At 35.2% G+C, this 24,491-nt stretch overlaps 2 protein-coding genes and 1 pseudogene across 2 annotated transcripts; 2 read left to right on the top strand and 1 right to left on the bottom strand.

The window, feature by feature from the left end:
* The first annotated feature begins 1,883 nt into the window (after positions 1–1,883).
* On the top strand, positions 1,884–2,828 carry LOC109674912 (olfactory receptor 52M1-like). Its single transcript, XM_020151774.2, has one exon. The coding sequence runs from the start codon at positions 1,884–1,886 to the stop codon at positions 2,826–2,828; it is 945 nt and encodes a 314-aa protein (XP_020007363.2).
* A 10,094-nt stretch (positions 2,829–12,922) lies between these two features.
* On the top strand, positions 12,923–13,867 carry LOC109674908 (olfactory receptor 52K1-like). Its single transcript, XM_020151769.1, has one exon. The coding sequence runs from the start codon at positions 12,923–12,925 to the stop codon at positions 13,865–13,867; it is 945 nt and encodes a 314-aa protein (XP_020007358.1).
* A 5,440-nt stretch (positions 13,868–19,307) lies between these two features.
* On the bottom strand, positions 19,308–20,241 carry LOC109674914 (olfactory receptor 52A5-like; annotated as a pseudogene).
* Positions 20,242–24,491: the final 4,250 nt, after the last annotated feature.

Below are 24,491 nucleotides of genomic sequence, written 5' to 3'. Positions count from 1 at the left end.
TTTCCAGACTGAAACTTTCAGGATATAAATATTTCTTCTGAAAAGAATAGCATTTATATCTTCCTATAAATCACCTTCGCTTCTGGTATGAAGTCTGATAATTTTAATGATACCAAGAGAAACTTAAACCTTATTATGGAGATAAACGTGTTTAATAGAAGGAGTAGGAAGAATGTATGTTGAGAATGAAAACAATTAAAAGCAAGAAAACAATGATCAGGCATGAAAACATTATTATTTAAATTTGATGAATTTTAAGATTGATTTAACTTAGTTTGTTATGGGAAAAATATAATCATTAAATGAAATTGTGTCATTTGATAAAGCATATGCCAGACAGAGACCATTTACATATAAAACTGAGTGTATATCTAAGCAGTGTAATGTTCTCCACATTTACTCCCAAATACTTGATAACATATGCATATTCTACTTTATGAGATACTTGGACAGATTCAGAAATTATAATGGGATAAAAGGTTCATTATTTATAATTTCATTGTTATTAAGTTCAACATGCTATTAATCAATCATATGCAAAGCATGTTCCTAAAGGGATACACATAATATTTTAAGAGGAAATAAAGACTCCAATTTTTATAATAAAATCTTATCTCAAAATAAAACATTTCAATTATATTTATGTAGACCTACAATACACATCTACAAAATCAGCAGACATACTGATCAAATTCCAGATGGGAAAAGTGATCAGTGACTAAGAGTAAATGCTTAAAAATGAGTGTTATATAAAGCAATACATCACATTTATCAATGTTAGGTACAAAGCTTAAGTTTTAATAATTTACTTAAAATAATCTCTAGAAATCTGACTTTTAAAGACTTGCAAAACATCAGTAAGTTATATTTGACTACATACTGAATATCTGTGACCTGCCATACTTTAAGTGATTTTATTGCATTTACAGGAACATTCTGGGCTTCTATTTTTCAACTGGTAAAATTTGAAAAACAGTATTTAGCTTACATAGCTTTGTCAGGTAAGAATTTAAATATGCGAAGATTCTAGCACAATTTTCTCTTCATTTTAGGAGCAATAAGGTATTGTTTTCATTACTTCATGCAAAAATGATATAGACAGAGAGAACAATAATAGTTCAAATATCAAAAGGAATACCCAGTCATTGATTTGTGTTTTGACTAATATGTTCTGGATCATAAATTAAAGTTAGCAGAAAGAACACTGAGGAAGGTGTAGAGAGTTAACTAGAAAATTAGTACTTGTGAAAAATAATTTTAAAATAAGTGGGTATATAAATTAGATAATTTTTACTTGAGAAAAGAGAGTACTTGATAGAAAAATATAGGTTACCCTCAAGTTTTGGAAAAACTGCTATGTAAAAGGCTCAGTAAGTCTTTGGAGCTATAGAAAAAAGGACCAATATGGTCTCCAGGCTCCGAAGGACAGGTTCTGTGAAGTAATAGGAAAAACATCAAATGCACTATCTCTGGAATGGAAAACTTTACTGAAAGTACTGAGATAGAAGCTGGAAATTTATCATTCAGGATGAGATTTAGAAGAAAATTGTGATAGATGAAATCTAAGTCCTTTTCCTTTAATAAAACCATTGTTTACATAAAGCTTATTTGTCTGATGGTTAACAAAGTTCATATTTTTAAACAAATAGATAAGACCCATGATTTGATTTACAATTGGTATCTTTTCTGGGTGCATAGTGTTTGTCTATGTCACTGGTTTTTTTTAAACTTGGAATTATAACTTTGAAAGTTTTCTAATTAAAGTCTTGGGATCTTCCAAATTCTTTGTTCATTTGTTTTCAAATTGGGTTGTAATGACCTGGCAGAAAACTTCTGCCCAAAGAAGAGGACTCCATCTATAGAAGATAGCAGACATCAACACCATGGGACCAGCCAATGAATCTCAAGTGTCTCCAAACACCTTCTTGCTGATGGGCATCCCAGGACTAGAGCACCTGCACGTCTGGATTGGGATTCCTTTCTGCTCCATGTACGCAGTGGCTGTGGTGGGGAATGTGACCATCCTGGCAGTGGTGAGAGCAGAGCGAAGCCTCCACGAGCCCATGTTCCTCTTTCTGTGCATGCTCTCAGTCACAGACCTGGTCCTCTCCTCATCTACACTGCCACGCATGCTCTGTCTCTTCTGGCTTGGCGCCCATGACATTGCCTTTGATGCTTGCCTGGCTCAAATGTTCTTCATCCACAGCTTTAGTGCCTTAGAATCAGGCTTCTTCTTGGCCATGGCCATCGACAGGTTTGTGGCCATTTGTGCCCCACTGCGCCATGCCACGATACTCACCCACAGTCGCGTTGCTAAAATGGGTGCAGTTGTGGTACTCCGAGGTGTAGTATTGTTTTCCCCACATCCCATCCTGCTCAAGCAGCTGCCCTACTGCAGGACTCGAGTCATTGCTCACACCTACTGTGAGTTCATGGCCGTGGTGAAGCTGGCATGTGTGGACGCAGGAGTCACCAAGCGATACAGCCTCGGTGCAGCCCTTGGTATTGGTTTCTGTGATTGCGTTTTAACTGCCTTCTCTTATGTCCTGATCCTCCGTGCTGTCTTCCGTCTTCCATCCAAAGAAGCAAGTTTTAAAGCTCTAGGAACTTGTGGTTCTCATGTCTGTGTCATCTTTGTTTTCTATTCAACATCTGGTTTCACCTTCCTGACCCACCGCTTTGGGCACAGTGTGGCTCCCCACATTCATATCTTCATCGCCAATATGTACCTTCTAGTTCCACCCTTTCTTAACCCCATTGTTTATGGTATAAGGACAAAGAAAATTAGAGACCATGTTCTTAGTTCTCTAAGGATAAAAGTTTCTTGATTACGCTGTTGTTTAGAGCCATAGTAACAGAATATGGAGGGAGAAGACAAATAGTTCCCTTTCTCATAACCGACATTTTTTCCAATGGAATTCAGACATGGCATATTTCTGTATTTTTCTGTTTTTTGTTAGCGTATGACCACATTCATTGGTGGTAGAAATTTCCCAATTCTAATGAAACCTGTAGGTGTAATACTTAGGGAGCTCACTTACAATTTGATGAGTAGCAAATGCATCGCTTCTCTCTTGTTGCTACCGATCCATGGTATAGCAGGGTTTAATAGTTTAACTTCAAAGGAGTGGTTCAGAAGGAAAGAAACCCAGGAAAATGTCAAAAAGAAATTTCCATAAGTAATGTGCATAGCCTCTTTTGAACTCTTTATTTTAGAATGTACACCTGCCACTACATTCTTGTGATTATGGCCAGAGCTCATTCAGATACACTAAGCTTGCTCAAGCAATAGCCTTCTTTAAAGGAGGAAGCCTTATTATAAATAACATATTTATATTTTTGCATTATTATAGTATAAGAAATATTGAAAATGAAAAAAATAAAAGAATATAACTATATTTATTTTTAAAAATCTGAGTTTTTATTTTAAAAATGTAACTCCTTTTAGTACTTGCCTCACACAAGATGGAAATTAAAGACAATAAACATATGATGAATTTTGCTGAATTCATGTCATCTTTATAGTAATTTTCAATTTGTTAAGTATTAATTGTATATTCTTTCTTTGCTCATTCATTCTTTTCTATTCCCTGTAAGAGCTTCTTTAATGCAGATTTCTGGGAGTCCTTTCTGTATTCTTCTTCCTGAGACTCTATTAAATAACGTTGTTCAAGATTTCCCACTAAGATTACCTCAACAGTTGGCACTAAATAGGATTTAATTAATTTGTCTAGTGCATTCTCTAAATCAATTATAAGTAAATATATATATATATATATATAATCTGTGGGTGTGTGTGTGTGTGTGTAAAACAGAAATTATAATTGTTTAAAAAACATGAAGATGCAGAATGGAAAAGCGAAAGTTTGTGTATTCCATTTCTCCTGTTTCTCTTACCATATCCTTAACACTATTTAGAAAAAAAATTCATAGAGACTCACATCTACATTCAAGTCGTAGTACTCTCTACATCTTCATGTCTCTGGTTAGCTTTCTCCTTTTTCCCTTAGAAAAAAATAAGTATTCTTCAAGATTCAATTCCTCCTGAAACTCTTCCACTTTGTCAAAACATTACATTATTTCTTTAAGTCAAACTGACAAAAACTCTCCCTGCCACAATTATAAAATATAGTCATAATATATTGTAGTTAACCCTTTTTTCATTTATTTATTAACGTATGCTTGCTATTCCTGGGGTATATTGTGACATTTACTAAAGTGGTTACAATATATCTTATAATATGCCCATCTTTTTCCTGTATTCCCTCTCCCCTTCCCTTCTCAGAATAGTTTGAACAGGTTTCATTGTTCCATGAATACATAGTGCTTCCACCATATTTGTCCTCCTTTACTCCTATGTGTTCTCCCTCTCATTGGTACCAATCCCCAGACAGGACTTGCTTTACATTCCTGTCCTTCATTTTTTAAAGACATTTTTGTTTGTTTATGATGTTTATACAAGGAGTTTCATTGTGACATTTCCATGTATCTATTGTACCCTTAGATGGTTCATCCCCTCCGTGAGTAGTTATAAGTTAAATAACCTGAATTGGCTCTAAAGACAGAGTTTCTGAGTCCTTTATTCATCTCTCACTATCTGTGTATGCTCAGGCAATTTGCTGAAATATTCTAAGATATCTTGTTACAGCTAATAAAACAGGAATTATAAATTTTCCTGTACTTGAACTTTTATGAATTAAATGAATCAAAACACATAGACATAAATCATAATGCCACACCATGAGCGCCTAATACATAAGCATTATGCATACGTACTATATATAGCTTTTATATAACATATGTGTGCATACATGCGATAGTACATGGCTTAGCACTTATATAATATCAATATTTAGTCATTTAAATTATGTAATTAGCTCAGTACTCATCACAGTAGGAATTAATCTGACTTTATAGATGAGGAATTAGGACTCCCATAAATTAAATAATTTGTCCAAATAACACATTAATTAAGTAGTGCAGCCTGGATTTGACTTTTTATTTCTAATACCTCTCAGTATATGATGCACTTTTATGTTTAATGAGTGCTTTCTAAAGTGATGAAAAAACCAGAATATGTTTGGTGTCATTTATTTATATTTTAGAACTCCAGTTGAGGTTTTGGCTATATAAAACAGCTGAATTAAAAATACAGGATATGTTAAAATCATGTTTAGAAACACAGTGGAGAAAAGTGACATAAAGTTAGAGATAGATCTTCTCTGGCTAAGGCAAGAAAATCCCTGTGGGAAATCTAGCCTTTGAGACATTTCCCCCGTGTTGTCAGAAGATGATTTGACAACTCTCTACCCTTAAACTGTATGTTCTTTTCTTATTTTGAGCTACCACGAATTATACAATTTAATCATGCTTCCCCAAAACACTAAGATTGTTTATGTATCGGGTTTGAAAATATAAGCTAAAGAGTTAGCACTTACAGGCAATCTATCAAAGACTATCAAATTGGAAATGTTGAAGAACAAAACCAACAAAATAAATCATCACAATGCTTCCATTAAGTTCTAGTTGAGATGGAACAGATGAAGATTTTTATATACTCATATAACTAATATTTATTTACATGCCATGTTGTGCTAGATTTTCATGAAAAGTGAGCAGAAAAGACATCTACATTACAGGGGACTTACATTCTGGTAAAGACAACATAACTTAATATAGTGATCCTCAAATCCATGATTATACTGGATGTTAAGTATTATTAAGATGAAATATTAAGTTTATGTAAGTGCATGTAAGATGGGATTTGGTCTAGTTCAAGGATTCAAGGATAATGATATTTAATTAGTAAACTGAATTAACAAACTGATGAAAGACAGACAGGTCATGGAAACGAGGGTGGTAGTGATACAGGGAAAAGAGAGGATGTGTTAACAAGTATGGATCTTAAGATCAGATAGGGTGTCACAGTTTCAAGGAACTGAAGGGATTCACTTTGTGGGGTAGTGTTCACAGTGAAAACAGAAGAACAGCTTGAGTAAGATTGGGATAGTAGCATGCGGGGGTGGCAAGGGCATGCTAACTGTGCCCAATCACATAATAGACTAAGAGGAGGACTACGGAAATGCTTAGCATAATTGAAACATGATCAGGTTTGTGTCTTGAAATATATTATTCAGTCTTAAAACGAAAAGACCTTTCCTTTGCCATGATATGGATGAACATGGAGGACATTACGCTAAGTGAAATATGCCCACTGGAGAATGATAAATACTTTCATGGCATTATACATAAAATCTAAAAATAAAATCAAACACATAAAACCAAGAGTATGAATGTAGTCACCAGAGGGTTGGAGAGAGGGCAGAGGAGATATTATAGGTCAAAGGTACAAAGTTACAGATAATAAACCTCGAGATCTAATGTACAGAATGAGGACTATAATTAGTAAAATGGCATTTTAGACTGAAAATTTGCTAATTTAGTATATTTTAGGTACAGCTATCACAAAAAAGGGTAACTGTGAGAAGATAGATATGTTAATTTGCTTGAATACAGTAAACATTCACTATGTGTATCAAAACATTACATTGTATACATTACTTTTATAAAATAAAAATGTGTAATGTATCCATAAAATAAAGATCATGTGGCAGCACTGAGGTAAATGTTGCTAAGACAAAGAATGGAAAGTGTAAATTCAGGAGAACTTTTAGGAGTACTTTTACTACACCAATAAGATAATAACTTAGATAGTAACTTGACACTTGACCCAGGTTATCACAAACCACAGCAGAAAGAGTTAGATGGATTTGATTATCTTGAAGGATAATTAGGCTATGGAAGTTGTCTTGATGAAGACACTGATAAACTCACAGGTTACATGACTGTTAGTCATCCCTAGAAATATTATGGTAGGACTAGAGACCAGAGTGGATAATTTTCTTTTTTTGGCTATACTGGGGTTTGAACTCAGGGCATCACTCCTGCTAAGGAGACATGCTACTACTTGGGCAACTCCAACAGTCCTGTTTTGTGTTGTGTTTTGTTGAGATATGGTCTCTCAAACTTGTCTAGGGCCAGCTTTGAACCATGATCTTTCTGTTCTCTGCCTCCTGAATAGCAAGGATTACAGGTGTAAGCCACCTGTGCATGACCAGAGTATATGACTGACTAAAACAAACATATTGTGGAATATCAACGTAGTTTTGATTTGCATTTCCTTTATGGGCAAGGATGTTGAGCATTTCTTGGTATATTTATTGGCCTGTTGTGTCTCTTCTTTTGAGAATTCTCTGTTCAGTTCATTTGACAATTTATTCAGTGGGTTGTTGATTGTTAGAGGTTAGATTTTTGTGCCTCCTGTGCATTCTGATTATTAATACCTTGTCAGATGTATAGCTGGCAAAGATTTTCTCCCCTTCTGTAGCTTGTCTCTTCAGTCTGGTGGTTATTTCCTTTGCTGTGCAAAAGCTTTTTAGTCCCATTTGTCTTTCTCTTAATTGCTGAGCTACTGGAGTTCCATTTTTAAAGGTATTACCTTGCCTATGTGGTCCAATGTGTTCCCTATTTTTTCCTGTATTAATTTTGCTGTTTCAGATCCTACATTAAGATTTTTAACCCACTTTAAATTGATGCAGGTACAAGGTGAGAGACTGGTATCTAATTTCAGTTGTCTGCAGGTGGAAATCCAGTTTTCCTAGCACCATTTGTTGAAGAGGATGTCTTTTCTCCAATGCATATTTTGGGTTCATTTGTCAAAAACAAGAAGGCTGTAGTTGTATGAGTTTGTGTTGGGGTCTTCAATTCTATTCCCTTTATCCTCATGTCTGTTTTTGTGCTAGTGCCATGCTTTTTTTTTATTACTATGGTTCTGTAGGATAGTTTGAAGTCAGGTATTATGATTTCTCCAGCCTTGCTCTTTTGGGTCAGGATTGCTTTGGCAATTTAAGGTCTTTTGTGTTTCCATTATTAGTAACCACGTGTTCAGTCTCTGTGAGAAGAGTTAGAAGAGTTTCGAACCTTTACATTAATAGGTTATTAGTAATCACATGTGTGTTCTGTTTAAAGGGTCCTGAGCCTCAAGACTCTAATCAGCACTGTGACTGCAAATTACACAGGGAGGTAATATCTGTAAACAGCTAGACAATAATACTCTTTCTTAACTAGAACTTTAGGCATGGGTTTCCATTAGAGCCATAGTAAAGTAAGTTAGAATACACAGGAACTACAAAGTCTCCTACTATGTAGACCTAAGACACCTTTTAGCCTTGGATGATCCTTGAAATCCTTTTGCTTCATAGACACATAATGCTGGGAAAGTTGAAATTCGAGGAAAATCTGCAGTCAAGGATTGGGGAAAAGTAAGCTAACAAAGCTCAAAGAGCAATATCTGCATTTGTTCTTCATTGCAGAATACTGTTTTCAAAGCAGTGAGTCTCCATACAGATCCAATGTGCTGAGTTAAGTATTGTTAAATGTGGAAGGTTTAAAATATGTTTATAAATTCGTTTACACCCATCCTTTCAAGAAGTAGAGCTAAATTCTACTCCCTTTGAGTATAGCCTAGAATGCATGACTCACTTCTAACAATCACAATGTGGTGGGAAAGACAACGTGCTGCTTCTCAAAAAAAAGCATAGTGTCTTCCTTCTTGCTTTCACTGGAGGAAAGCCAGCTGCAAAATCATCAGGAAAACCCAGGGGCCCTATGGCTGCTTCATGCAGCTAGGAGATAAGGCAAACCTACTGTCAACCATTGCAAAGAAATGAGGAAGCCTCCTGTCAACAGTCAAATGATTGTGTTATGCCATCCTACAAACTCATACTCTAACTTCAGTCAGCTCTCAAGAATTTTCAACTGTGGCTGCACATCTTGACTAAGAAAAAAAAAAAAAGAAAAACATTAAGCTGAACTTGCTCAGCCAAACAACTCCCAAATTCCTGCTCCTCAGGAGCTTTGTGAAATAAAATGGTTCTTATTTTTGTTTCTAAAAAAAAAATACACATTGTGTGTGTGTGTGTGTGTGTGTTATGTAAAGACATATTTACTTATAGAAAATAATACTCATTGAAATCTATACTTTGCCATGCATTGGGGACACAAAATGAACAAACAGAGCCCAATTCATCATCTTCAGGTTATTTATCTTCTACTAGTATTTCTAACAACATAGTTCTCAACAATTTCTCTTTCTCTTTTATGCCTACCAAGTTTACTCTCACTTTGCTAAGAGTGTTTCTAAATTTAGTCTCTCCTAAATCTTATCTTGTGTGATATTTATTACCTAGAGCTCCTCCATTGCTCTCTTATTTACACTCTCAGTTTACTTTCAATGTCCTTAGAAATAAAAATAATTTGAACTATTGATGTTGAAACAAGAAGGAAGAATTCATCGATAATTCCACTTGCACACACACTATCTTGACTATAATCTCCTCACTGTTCCATCTTTACTTGATTTTCATCCTAAATGCTTCTTCCTATCCCTAATTTCTCTCTGACCTCTTAAGTCATGCCATCCTAGCTTCCACAGCACACTCCCAGTGAGTTCTATGGTGCTCTCATCACTGTGCGGTCCCCAGTGATTCACTCTAGGATTTGTTTCCCAGAATATCTATGGAAAGAACAACACTGGCAAATAGAAAAGGCCACTAGGGACCCAGGAAGGCAAAGACACCCCAGTTTAAATCTGCCTCAAGTTTAGATACTCCATGTCATTCTGCAGCTAAACAGAACTTTCTCAAAACTTAAGTTGACTTTCCTAGTCTCAGACTGATTATGAGAAAACTCACAAATATCTGCAGGTAAGAATCCAGGAAAAGGGAAAAAGAAGGTAGAAGAAAGAGTAGGAAATCTTGGGACATAAATAGTTATATAGGAAAAAATACAAAAACCACTAAAGCTTGTGTGGTCATGTAGGGTCCTGCAATCTTTATAATGACTAATGATATTCATTAGAAAATAAGAATATTTCTCACATTTATTTCTGAAATATCTTTACTTATAGTTGATGTTGATATATTTCTTGGGCAATTGCTCCAAAAAGCATTTAAAGCCATGCCATATTATTTAAAATTCCCTACTACCACATGGAGAATTTTTATCTCTAGTATTCTTGAGAGGTGATTTTTCACCTTCTGCCTAAAAACTACAACAGATACTGAGCTTTTAGTTCCACAAGGCTGTCTTTTCTCTATGGGAAAACATCTCTGTGATTGGATCCTCTCCTCTGTGGAATAAAAATGCACATTTTTAACTTTTTTACCATACTTTTTTTTTTCATTTTTCTTTTATTATTCATATGTGCATACAAGGCTTGGTTCATTTCTCCCCCCTGCCCCCACCCCCTCCCTTACCACCCACTCCGCCCCCTCCCTCTCCCCCCTCAATACCCAGCAGAAACTATTTTGCCCTTATCTCTAATTTTGTTGTAGAGAGAGTATAAGCAATAATAGGAGGGAACAAGGGGTTTTGCTGGTTGAGATAAGGATAGCTATACAGGGCATTGACTCACATTGATTTCCTGTGCGTGGGTGTTACCTTCTAGGTTAATTCTTTTTGATCTAACCTTTTCTCTAGTTCCTGGTCCCCTTTTCCTATTGGCCTCAGTTGCTTTAAGGTATCTGCTTTAGTTTCTCTGCATTAAGGGCAACAAATGCTAGCTAGTTTTTTAGGTGTCTTACCTATCCTCACCCCTCCCTTGTGTGCTCTCGCTTTTATCATGTGCTCATAGTCCAATCCCCTTGTTGTGTTTGCCCTTGATCTAATGTCCACATATGAGGGAGAACATACAATTTTTGGTCTTTTGGGTCAGGCTAACCTCACTGAGAATGATGTTCTCCAGTTCCATCCATTTACCAGCAAATGATAACATTTCGTTCTTCTTCATGGCTGCATAGAATTCCATTGTGTATAGATACCACATTTTCTTAATCCATTCGTCTGTGCTGGGGCATCTTGGCTGTTTATCCAGCTACTTTTTAGCTCATAATGAATCTATAAATGTGGAAGAAAAAATTACCAGGATCATGAGACATTCTTGTTTATCTTGTCAGTTTGAGACTTTTCATTATCCTAGTCAGAATTATTTCCAAATAACAAATCAATAAGTCAAAGCTAACATTACATTAATCATGTATGACCGAAACTCTGTATTTAACAGAAAAGCAACAAAATTTGCATTTTAAAGCACAAAATCCTTTAACGAATTATCACAGGAAAATATATATACAATCCACTAATGTGATACATAGGTGAACTTAATCCTCATTAAAAGTTTTGTCTTATATACCTCATCAAAATTTTGACATGAAGAAATGAAATTCAAAACTATAAGCAGCATTGTGAAGTCACATACAGTAAGACACAGATCTGAGATTTTATCCTAGGTTTGTGTGATCCCAAAGACTTCTTCATGTCACCATGCCAAATTACTTTCAAGGAGACCCACCTATCATGAAGCCTGTGTTCCTTTTATCAAAGACAGTTGAAATATGAAATGCTCATATCTGAATAATACAATTTTACGCATAAATATTGCAGTAGTATTTTAGGAAATGTGCAAATCTGTTTTGTGTTCTTAAGTAGAGTGGATTAATTAGCAAAAAATTCATTCACACTTTATGTAATTTAAGCCTAACTTTGTTTTACTTCAATTTAATGTTATTTTAAAAGTTTGATTTATGGTTGAAATAAAAATGTTATATTATACCAGAGACCTAAAAACAACTCCCTGACATTATACATAATTTAAGAGAATAGCAAATTAGGGTATAAAAGTAAATTGATACAGACATAAGTAGAAAGGCTAACAATCCAAGTTAATCAAAACATAATATTAATGTTATTATCATTTTATACTTAATGTAAATTTGTATGTATTTATTGGCCTTTGGTATTAAGCTTTTAATAAAATTTTTCTTTCTTTGCTACCAATCCATATTGTATAGTTGTAATGTTTTTACCAAATTCTGAACTTTAAATCTAAATAGTGAAATTTAATTACCTTTTTTTATTTTAAATATTCTTACTTCTATATACTTATGTTTGTATTATTATGTATTTGTGTCATTTTCATTTAAACATATTAAATATACTCTTTATGGCTTGCATTAAATGACCTATAATATTATAAATATCTCTGAAAATAGCTGTTTAGTTAAAAACATATAACACATACAATAAAACCTTATTTCTATAGAAATATTTCTGACCATTAACACTCTCCAACTATGTTGCCTTTACGATAGGAATACAGCCAAAGATTTAAACAAAAACTATTAATTATCCTTACTTTTTATCCATACTCAGATAACCTTTACTGAATATGCTGCAAATTTAATTATAAATTATTACCTATTGAGACATTTTTGGATCTTACATTTGTCACCCAAAATAAGTGTTACTCTGCAACAGAAAAGACTAACATATTTGCTAAATCCATTGTCAAAATCAACAATCTATTGCAAAACATTACAGAGAAGAATTCAAAACCCAAGTCCTATCCAAGAAATGAGGACCCAGATCTGATTAAATTCAGAATCTTTGTCTTGAGAGAATTCTTCGCTTTGTGGCATGTTTATACTTTTATATCTGCCTGTAATTTTGAAAGCGTTGTCCTTCCAGGTCCTGTTTTCTAGGAAATAAATAATCCAGATTTGAAAATGTTGAATATTAAACACAATCACAGGAACAGGATAATTTAAACTATGAGTTCAGTAAGTCTTTATTGCAAATTTCTTGCTGAGAATGTTTCTCTCTGTTGTAAAAGTCATTGCCTTCATCCCCAATCCAAGTAGCTGTAGTATTCATTTGGTCATTAATTTACACAGCAAAGTCAGGACTGTCACCAAAAACCACTGTACTTAACAGCTTTTTTGTAGGTATGAAAGATGCAGCCCCTATAAAATGTTCCTTTATCTTTCTGTCTAGGAATCAGCTCCTTGGGGAGCTGAGATTAGGAATGTCCTCTTGCAACAACTCCATTCCTCCACCCTTGATATTCATTCTGGCTGGAATTCCTGGCATGGAGTCTTCGTATGGCTGGTTCTCTTTGCCTTTTTTCTTGATATTTGTTATTACAGTCATAGGCAATGTCACCATTTTAATTATCATTCAGTTGGAAAAGAGTCTTCACGAGCCCATGTTTCTCCTCCTGGCCATGCTGTCAGTTGTTGACCTGTGCCTGGTCAGTGTCACAGTTCCTCGCATGCTGGGAATCTTCTGGATGAATGCCAAAGAAATCAGTTTTGATGCCTGCCTCACACAGATGTTTTTCATCCCTTCCTTTTATGTCATGGAGTCTGGGATCCTGCTGTCCATGGCTTTGGACAGATTTGTGGCTATCTGGTACCCTCTGAGGTACACAACCATCCTTAATAACAGCATGCTTGTGAGAATGGCACTAGCTATCCTGGCAAGGGCAGTGGCAGTGCTGACCCCAGCACCAATTCTGGCAAAAAGACTGGAAAGCTTCCAAACCCATATCATTTCATATTCCTACTGTGCTTACATGGCTGTGTTGATGATAGCCTGTGGAGACATCTCTGGCCACATTGTCTATGGGCTCATGGTTATTGTGGCATCTGTGGGATTCGATTTATTTTTCATTATTCTGTCATATGGATTTATCCTTCAAGCTGTCTTTCACATACCATCTTGGGAAGCTCGTGGCAAGGCTCTCAGCACATGTGGCTCTCATCTTTGTGTCATTTGTCTGTTTTATTCTCCTGTTGTCTTTTCTGTCCTGGCTCAAATTTTAGGCTACCAAATTGCTCCCCATCTACAGATCATCATTGACAATCTGTACTTTCTGGTACCTCCCATGGTCAATCCCTTGATTTATGGGGCAAGGACCAAACAAATACGTGAGTGGGTTTTGCGAATTTTCCACTGTCAAAAAGACTGAGGCTGATATCTTTGGTGTGGAAAGGAGGCCTAGGGATGTAGAACTGGAAGTTTTGTTTAATTTGCAATCTAGATAATTCCTGGAAGGTTTGGTGCTCTATGAAGAAAGGAATTATCAAAGCAAAAAATGAATTCAGTCCTGTTGGTTTATAATCACAACATGTTTTTTCTATGAGGATGCAGTTGTCATGGAATTCCTATAACTAGAATCTTCCCCAAAGTACTTTGTAAGTAATAAAACAGAGAATATTTATTATCAATTTTATCACAAAAATTGGGAACACTTCCCAAATGAGGTAAAAATATAATTTAGGCATATGTTATCAAGAGATGGGGCAAAATTGAATATCCAGAATTTGTGCTAATTAATTTTATCTCTTCCATATTTCTATTTTAGCTATTATGCTAACACAAAACAATATATGAAGAAAAATGATGTTATAAGAAATCAATACACATAAATATCTACAGCATATAAATAAGCTATAAGCTTCCTTTCTTTGTTTACATTACTTTGTGAGTTAAGGAATAATAATCATTAGTAATACATAATAAATTTTACTTAAGAAATAAACATTTTCCAATTAAAAACAAAAAACCTCAAAAAGCTATAATTTTTCTAGATTTTTTTCCATTCCACAAACCTGATTTCATGTATGTTTACAAATTTAAGGTACGGAAATCTTTTTTGAGATTATTGATGCATCTGGTTATGAAAATTAATATATTTCAGTGCAACATTTGCATATATGCACATATCATGTCTTGATTTTTTTCAACACTCCCTCCAAGTATGCATTTTAAACTTTGAGTTATTTCTGTGCCTTAGAAAATTAATTGTAGAAGCCTTGTGAATCTCTTTTCTTATGAACCTTAAACAATGCTTTCTAAGCTATGCTCTATCTTCAAGCTTTATTTTATTGTGGTAAGAATATTTAACATGAGATCTTCTCTTTTGACTGATAGATCTGCTACATAACATTGTTCCTGGAGACAGAAATTTTGTATTTTACACAAACTAAACTCTATCTCCTTGCCAACTCTGTTGGCTCTCTGCATTCCCTAATTTGTTCTTTTGACTTGAGGTAAATTACGTAATTATTTTCCGTTCTCTCTCCTCACTCAACTGAACTCAAGATTTCTCTGCACATGTCCATTACCATGTATCTACCTCACACATTTTTCACTGTGTGTGCCTAAAAGATAAAATCCTTCTAACTCAACGTCCTACCTCTGATCGCTCTCACGTTAAGGTTGTTGAAACATCACCAGGAGTTCTTTTTCAAATAAATATCTCATTTCATCCACTTAAATCCATTAGCATCTTGTTCCTCAAGGTAAAGACTTAACTCTATAGTATGACACACAAGTTATTGCATGACTGGAGTTTAGTCTGCCTCACCAGGTGCTCTATTCTAAATAAAAAGGAAATCACAGAATAGGAACCACTCCAACTAAAAGTGACTGGTTTGTTTGTAAATACATACACCTTCCTGACTAATTTTTCTAACTCCTCTTCAAATAATGCTAAACAGCCCTTTTTATTGCAAGTTTTCTGAGATTCATTTGTCCTTGATATAATCTCTACCTCAGTGATTTGTCTTCAAGCCTTGCCATTGTGTTCTTCTTCCTTTCTTTCTTTTCCCTCCTTCCTTCTGTTAGAAACATCTTTAAGGTACTGAGTTGTCACGAGAGAGACAAAACAACTCAGAAGTCAACAGGCAAAGAAAAATTTACCTCTGCAGAAAGGTGCACCACAGACAAATAGCAAGCATGCCCAGTGGGAAGTCCTGTTAGGTTTTATCTCTAATAAGTGCTGTCCCTCCCCTGGATAGGACAGGTTTGGGGTTCACAGTTTATGCAGTTGGCTAATTAGAAAGGAGACATCGGGAGGGGACTTTGAAGAAAAAAGAGTTTAAAAGTTCAGGAAAGCAATAACTGTTTTAGGTTATCAGGTCTGCAACCAGGGCATCTAGCAGAATTTAGTCTTGATGAGAATAACAACCTTTTGTTCTTAATAGAAACTTTTGTCTGGTTAAGCAGAGTCCATGAAGCAAGCATAAGGACTTTAGATTTGTAAAGTCATACCATCCTCACTTGTTTAATGTTCATTCATAGTTTATATAACTCCTGGCTCACCTGAGACAAACACAGATAATATTCATTCACTCAAGCATGGTAAAATATACACTCTTCTTCACATACATACTTCCAATCATTTTATTCATTTAAGCAACTTGTTTGCTCTGTTTCTCTATCACTCTCACATGCTTTCATAGTTATATGTATTGACATTCAGACACCTCACTTGACATATGCATACTTACACAAGATATGTGTATGTACAAATATTGGACAAAGGTACTAAGTTACATCAACAGATCAATATATACAGGGTTGAGAAATATACTAATTTTCCAATGGTTACAATACAAAAGAAAATGCAATTTGGAAGATTATACTAGGGGTATGTTAGAAAAATCCAATATGCCATAGTCTCTCCTCTAGTTACAACAATCCATATCTTTTTTTGTATGCTATGATTACAGAGTTAAAATGAAATGAGTAAAACAAAATGATTGAGTAGATAAATGGATAAATTGATACATATATTCCATAGCATTTAGTATCAAGAGGATTGAATTTAGCCTTCTTGAAGATAGCTACATTAATCCTTTGTAAATCCAACTCCTTTAGTCTACTCTTTGTGCATTAACAGGTATTAGATGAAATTCTATTCCTTCAAATATGCAAAACAATTTCAAAAAACACATTTCTCCATGTTAAAAGGTTTTTTTATTTTTGTTGCACTGGAGTTTGAACTCAGGAGTTTCTGCAGGTGCTCTACCCCTTGAACCATTCCTCCAGCCCTTTTATGCTCTGGCTGTTTTGGAGATAGGGTTTTGCTTTTATTGCCCAAGTCTGCCTATTTTATGCTTAGCTAATATGACAGTGCATGCCACCATGCTTGGTTTTTTTTCTGTTGAGATGAAGTTTTACAGCATTTTGGTCTGCTCTAGCCTGGAAATGCAATCATCCCAATCTCAGCCTCTCACAAAGCTTGGGATAATAGGAGCACACTACTGCACCCAGGTATTGGTTGAGTTGGGGGTCTCTCAAACTTTTTACCCAAGCTGATCTTGAACCACCATCCTACTGATCTCAGCCTCCCAAGAGGCTAGTATTACAGGGATGATCCAATGGCACCTGGGTATTTTAAGAATTTGATTCATTATGTCTCTGTATTTCTGATGAAGACAGGTAGGATTATGAAAAAAGTGATATTGTGAGCACTAATCTGTCTCTCTATGAAACTAAGGTAGTCCCCTACCTTTTAGTTAAAAAGAAAAAGGAATACTATACCCAAAAGCAAATTGCCATTGAACCAACTGACCTGCAAAGTTTCTATATATTGGAAAGCTGGTATATCCCATTGCTATTCTCAACAGCTGACACTTAGATTGCTTGGCACAAATCTTAGATTTCTTAGTACCTGATATGAAAACACTACTTCTCTTTCAAAGATGATTTTATAGGAAATGAGGGTACTTTTTTAAAACATGGTCATGACGTATCTAGCAGTATGTTGTCATTCCCTCTATAACATCGTGAAGGAACTTGGAATAATATGCCTCATTTTGCCTACATATTTTTTACATATTTCCCTAATGAACCATTTCAGGTGCAGTTTTAAAGATTGCCATTTACTTTCTGGGTGCTCTAGAATTTCCTGTATATAGTTCCTCTTCATGCCAAAAGCTTCTTACAAATCTCTGTACAAAGCCTTGTTCTGGTTTGGGGAGTAAGATCTACCCATGAGTGCAATGTGTTAGAAGTATTGGGAATGGGATATTCTAGAAGTTACTATCTACCAATTAGGGGTAAGGATTACTGATAAATGTCTTGTATTTCTAGCTACTGGTCAGGGCAATTTGGAGTTGTGTTTCTTACATTTTCTCCAAGTATCCTTAGCACGAGAGAGCTCTGATGAATCACAGCAGTAACTTGCTGAGTTACCCAAGGAAATTTTATTGCCTTTCTTCCCTTCCTTGTCTTACTTGTTTCCTCACCCAGAAGTTTTTATTTTCCCTGGATGATATTGCAAATACACCATTTATACTAAAATTGCTGATTTTTTTGTCTTGTGAGAACTCTTGGAAAAATACCTCCATGTTATTCATCTGTTTATAGATTGAGACCATCATAAGGTAAATGTTGTCTTCTTTCCTCCTCTAAATAATAATGTAATTCATTATTTGGACAACCAAGAGGAGAGGAAAAGAACTACAGTCAGTTGAGAGAGTAGTTCAGTTAATATTGTTAATGCTTGTGTGGTGTTTGTCATGACGGTGTACATGCTCTTAGTTCACAGAGACCGTAAGGAGAGAGATCAGAGAAGAAGGCTTTGTGGATATGGCTGATCTTTCAATGTCTTGATTTTTCTCCACTAGCTTGTAAATCATTTAGATTTATAGAGATAGGAATAGGACAAAAGTCGATGCTACATGTTATTCATCATAGCACTATAAATATTTCCTAACCTTTTGGCAAAAAGTAAGTTTACTGTAGGTTTCAACATTATACATATGGATAATGGCCTCATTCCAAAGCCATCTAAAAAGGTGAATTGTTTGGCTACCAAATAAAACAACTATATTTTACAGTTAAGTAATAATAGCAAATATCAGATGATTGGGATACAATACCTGCTCCCTTACTGCAGGATGCTTTGTATATTTTGATCACTGATGAAGGGACAGGTGAACATGGGTTTCCTGATTTGCATCCCCAAGGAGATCATATTCACACATATCTACAATCTACATGAGTTCTAATGACATTTATTTTAAACTGAATTTAAGGTAAGGTAAATATACTTTCATTGGCTGAAGTAAAATTTGTTTCTTAAATTTAACATATGCCATGATTTAGGAAAAAACATAGAGGTCTTCTATGATTTTTCCTAAAATCTAAACTAGTTGATTCTACAATATGAAACTAAATGTATTGTTTTATCTTACCATAGCCTAACTTAACATTAAATTAAAATTTCCCAATATTTTTATATCATCACTAGAAAATCACAGAAATATATTGTACATATAAAGGATAAAATGTCTTTAGTGGTACAGAAAGACACAGTAAATGTGTTGAATGAGAATAAAAGAAAGAAGAAGATACAAGAATGGAATGAATAAAGGCAAAAAGGAAAGATCAAGGGAGAAAATGGTATAAAGGGAGGAATGATAGGAATTTATGATATATATTGTTTTTACCCACATTTATCTGATGTTTTGATGATTTTTGCCAGGGGAACATAAATTCTTTATGGAAGATCATAGTAATGTAAAAATATCACCAACATAACCACATGTAGTACAATTTTTTTTTACTTTGTCTAGATAACTGTATGTTTTTCTTCTGCTATATCACTTGTTGGATCATTGTTGGGATTCAGGCTTCAGAATAAAAATATCAGCAACCCATTTGCATATCTCTTTGGTCTTCACACCATATACAATGGGGTTCAGAGCAGGGGGCACAAGCAGATATACGGTAAACAAGAGGATATGGGCATAAGGTGATACATGACCAAAGGGTAACTAAAAAAGGAAAAAGAGGCAAGGATATAAAATTCCAGGAAGACAACAATATGAGCTGAACAAGTGTTGAATGCTTTGATTTGTGACTCTTTCTGGGGAAGATGAAAAACAGCTTGAAAAATCAGAATATAGGAGATGAAGACAAAGATCACGTCAAAACCTAAAATCGTGAAAGCTACAAAGAGCCCATATGGTTTATTACCATGAACATCCCTGCAGCCATGTGCTCACAATTAGAATGGACAATAACCACAGAGTGGAAAAGCTGCAGGTTTTTTAGTAAAATAGGTAAAATCCCAACAAGTACTGTTGCCCGAATTGCCACTATCAGCACCACTCGAAGTAGAAAGAAAGGAATAAGGATGGATGCGTGCCTCAAAGGATCACAGATGGCAACATAGCGATCAAAGGCCATGGCCAACAGGATGCCAGATTCCATTCCCTGTAAAGCCTGGATGAGGAAGAGCTGGGTGAGGCAGGCATTGAAAGCCATGGAGCATGATCCAAACCAGAAGATGGCCAACATCTTAGGAGCAATGGTTACACAGAGACCCAGGTCAGTAGCTGCCAATACTGCCAGGAAGATGGACATGGGTTGGTGTAGACTGCGATCTGTGGGGGTAATGAATAACAAGAAGATGTTCCCCAGCAGAGCCACCAGGCACAAGACAAAAAAGGGAAGTCCAATCCAAAATTGAACATGTTCTAGTCCAGGGATACCAATCAGGATCACTGTCCTCAGACTCAGGTATGATGTGTTGGTATATTCCATAGAATTGGTAAAGCCTCTACTGATTACCTGACCTACTCAGGGAGAAATCATGAACAGAAGGAGCAAGAGCATTGGCTTCATATTTTTTCTCAGAATGTGACAAATAAGGATGGAAATGGGACCATGTGATTTTAAATCTCTGGGCATCAATTTAGTCAGTATCAGAATTGAGTTCTTGCAATTTTTAAAATTTATTTTTGATGCTTGACCTCAGGGTTTTGTGCTTGCGAAGCAGGTGCTCTAGCACTTAAGCCACACCTCCTGCCCTTTGGCTTGGTTATTTTTAGAACTAGAGTCTCACAATTTTCCCCAGTGCTGCCATGGATCACAATCCTCTTATTTTAATCTTCCCAACATTGCTGGAAAGACAGGCACACCGCCCCTCACAGCTATTTTCCATTGAGATGGGGTCTCACTAGCTAACTTTTATCTGGGGCTAGCCTTGAACCATAATCCTCTTGACCTTAGCCTTCCAAGTACCTAGGATTTCAGTTGTGAACCACTGGTGCCAGGCTTCTTGGGTAACTTATTTCAAAACCAATATGGGTGACGATGGATGAGGCATATGATACAAACTATCCCCTAGAAATTGCATAAAGAAAAACCTTGATTCTAAGAACATCAATTCTGCTAGTCTCTGGAGTCTTCTCAGATAATGTCACAGATAGTAACCTTAACTGTTTGTCCATATTCATTTCCAAACTGCACACACATTTGAGATTAGGTTAAATTTCCCTGTGAGGAAATCATAGTTTGGATTCCTATTCATATAACCTTGTTAAATTGAATAAAAACTTAGAATCTCAGATACCAGCATTCTTTTCCAGTCTTCCCAGATTTAGTATGTAAATGATTTCCCCCCCCCAACATAGGAATTGACCTTCAGATTGTGGGAGTGAGAACAGTTGTCCTTTCAATAATATTGGCTACCTATTTGTAAGCCATACACATTATACAGAAGTTATTCTTAGAATAGTAATGGCTGAGCATGTTTGACTTACTGAGTTAATTCTGGTTCATGAGTATAAGAAAAATGGGGTAGAAGATGATGTAAGTACTCACAGATCTCAGATGAGACAGAAGGGTGATGATGTAGATGAGAAGTTGATTAAATAAAAAGAAAGAGACAATAAACTAGGATAGGAAGCAGACCACAAAGCCTGGCTTATGGATAAGCAGGTGAACTTAAATATTTTTATTATATTCATTTTCTTCAGATGCAAAAGAGCAGGAGGGCTCTGATATTTATAAGGAAGCTCCCTCCACCTGACTTATTTTATTTAATTTTATTACTACAAATTGGCAATGAAAATAATTTCTGGCATCTTTGTGTTATTCCATTTCATACCAACCCCAAACTCTGACATGTTTATAATGTGTTTATGTGCTTTCTTTGGTAAACTACCAATTAAAGCTCAAGCCAACATTACTGTCCCATCTTGGAAATTTGTTCAGTAACCATTCTATAAATCTAAAATCATTTAAAGGTTTATTCCTTCTTCTTTACTATTGTATCTTCTTTATTATTGTATACAGACTAGATAAGGAGAATCATTTTGAGTATCATTTATGTATTTTCTTTGAATGCAATCTAGAGGAATTACTTTGGTAAAATTACAGGCAAAGAATATAATGGGCCATAATTGGTAGGAATATTTGCGTGGGCATAATGGGAAACTCAACTATATAATAAAACATAAAATGTTATAGTTATGAATGAATAGTATGAAATCATTTAATGGCTTCAGCAGCCAGACACCATACAGATATGGCCAATGAAAAAAAGATACATAGGTTAAAATAAGAAGAATTTTTGTATAAAGAAGTTCTTTTGATAACCATATGAGTTAGAGGAAGTAGACTTTCTCTCACTTAAAAAATTTAATAAAACAAGCAAAGTTGTTGGAAGAAGATCCTGAAAACCTGTTTCATCTTTCTCTTCCTACTAATTAGTGGGAGAAGGTCTATTAAGTTTTCTTCACATGCAATTAAAATGATGGTAATAACTCACATTTATATCACTTCTATCTCTAAGTTGTATGACTCTAATCTATCTCACACATATTTGATAAAACAAACAAAAAACCCCACTTATGTCAAAAGAATGAAGATCATTATGACAAAGGGAAAACTATTGCTGAGAGTTAGAGAGTTAAGACCATCTGATTTTTCTAATTTTTTTTGTTTCTTCCAATTAAAAATCCTTAGTTATGTAAAGGTCCCAACAAATGAAGATGAAACTCACCTAGATGAACAACTAGCAGGAAGAGATCTTTTCTGAAATTGTTTGAACTTGGAAAGGTATAAATAGTTATGTGTCTTTCATCATCTGCCTTTACCTGTCATGTTCTTGATTTTTCTTAGAATCTGAGCTAATCCCAGATTAATGCTACAGACCTGGTCCCTAGACAGTTCATTACACTTCTGAGTTTTATCCCTACTTTGTAAATGAAAGATACTCATTGCTTGAAGGTATTTAACTTGAAAACCACATGGTTACCTTATAAGAAGATATTTCCATGTAAAGAGAACGGGGAAGTATCAAATCATCAGAGATCACTTTCAGAGCATGATGGGTCTGAGATCATTCAGAACCTGGAAAATGAAATTTGCAATGTACAGAATTTGAAGAGCAGATAAACAAAAGTCTACTTTTTTTTTTTTAACTATCTGGCCTATGACCAATTTTATAGCTCAAGAAAACAAAAGTATCATTGTAAATATGTTAATACAACTTTAAATCACTTAACTATAAAACTGCTCCTATTACTACTACTAAAATTCTTTGAAAACATTATGGCACTTTGAAGTTTCAAAGGAAGGTAGCATTTTTAGCTCCTCTGTAGCTTCTTGCATAGGCAATCTGAGAATGCATCATTCTCTGCTTTGTTCTTCTTTGACACCACTTGGTACCTCCTCACTCTAAATCAGGAACAGTGTTATTTGCAAATAGAAATAGCTTTATTTCTTTTTTCCTTTGTACATATTTACCTATTTGTCTTATATTACTGAGTAAGATTGCAACTACAATACGGGAGGAAATGTTGGAAGCAGACTTCCTTGCATTGTTTCTGAACTTCAGGGAAAATATTCAACATTCACCACTACCAGTGAAGTATGCCAGGGTTTTTTTCCTGGAATCTGTCTTGAATTTCATCCAAACTCTTTGGAATTTATTACTATTTTTGAATAATCTTAGATGGTTATGCGCTTTTCCTTATATGTCATTTAAAAAATAAGACCCACGTTGTTAATTGTAAAATGCTTAAAGCAATCTTTATTCCTACGTAGAGTATAGTTGTGGATGACTTATTATCAAGTTTTTTTTTTGTCTGCACTTAATTTGCCAACATGTTGCTAGGCATTTTTGTGTTTATTATAATATAATTAGTAGCTATTGGAATTAAAGATGTTTAAAAAATAAAGATAAAATGAACAGGGAGCTCTTGTTCCTCTGCATGATCTCCCAGCCTACCTCACCTCACAATTTCAATTAAACTGGTGGACAGAAGAACAAAACACTACTCACTAGCCAGTTACCTGGTGAGACCACGTCAGAACTTCTGCTTATATGCCAATGCCGGGACTGGATGGTGGAGGAGTAACTCCAGAACTAAACTAAGACTGAAGTTCAATTGTTCCTGAACCTGGTGTTTTTTTTTTTCTGTTTTTTGTTTGTTTGTTATATTATTGTGGGTTATTTATTTTTATTTTTATTCCTATTTTCTCTCTGTACTATGAACTTCACCATCACTATCTTCTCATCCCTCTTCTCACTCTCTTCACTCTCCCTCCTTCTCCTGTACTACAATCCATTGTTCTCCTTCCCAATTACTCTTTCTGCCCCTTCTCATCCACTCTCTTCCCATGCCTTCACCTTCTCCTCCCAACCTCCCCCAACCTGTCACCACACTACCCCTCCTTCCTACACACTCACTACCTGCTGTCCAACCTACGGTACTAACTTTATCAACCACAACCCCCTGCAATCCCTGACACCCTGAAAATACACACAAGGGCCACAACACCCAGCAGCCCCACATCTTGTCCCCCTCACCCACCCCACCTTACCTGAAATAGTGAGTTTTGAGATTGATTTTTTATTTTTTCCTTAAATGTTTGTGAATGCCAGATTTATGTGAAAGATGTTACAAAAAATTCAGCTGCTTTACAGTGATAGACCTTATATTTCTTAGCTTCCAAGTTTTGAAATTTATGTCCTTTAAGAATTGTGTTCATTTTATTTACAT

Source organism: Castor canadensis, chromosome 1, assembly GCF_047511655.1.
Source record: "Castor canadensis chromosome 1, mCasCan1.hap1v2, whole genome shotgun sequence".
In the NCBI taxonomy this organism is placed as follows: domain Eukaryota; kingdom Metazoa; phylum Chordata; class Mammalia; order Rodentia; family Castoridae; genus Castor; species Castor canadensis.
Note: the sequence above shows the minus strand (reverse complement) of the source record. Positions and strands in the feature narration are given on the sequence as shown.

What these genes read in the sequence shown, in the direction of transcription:
- LOC109674912 (XM_020151774.2), top strand. Translation starts at nt 1,884, where the DNA reads ATGGGACCAGCCAATGAATCTCAAGTGTCTCCAAACACCTTCTTGCTG.
- LOC109674908 (XM_020151769.1), top strand. Translation starts at nt 12,923, where the DNA reads ATGTCCTCTTGCAACAACTCCATTCCTCCACCCTTGATATTCATTCTG.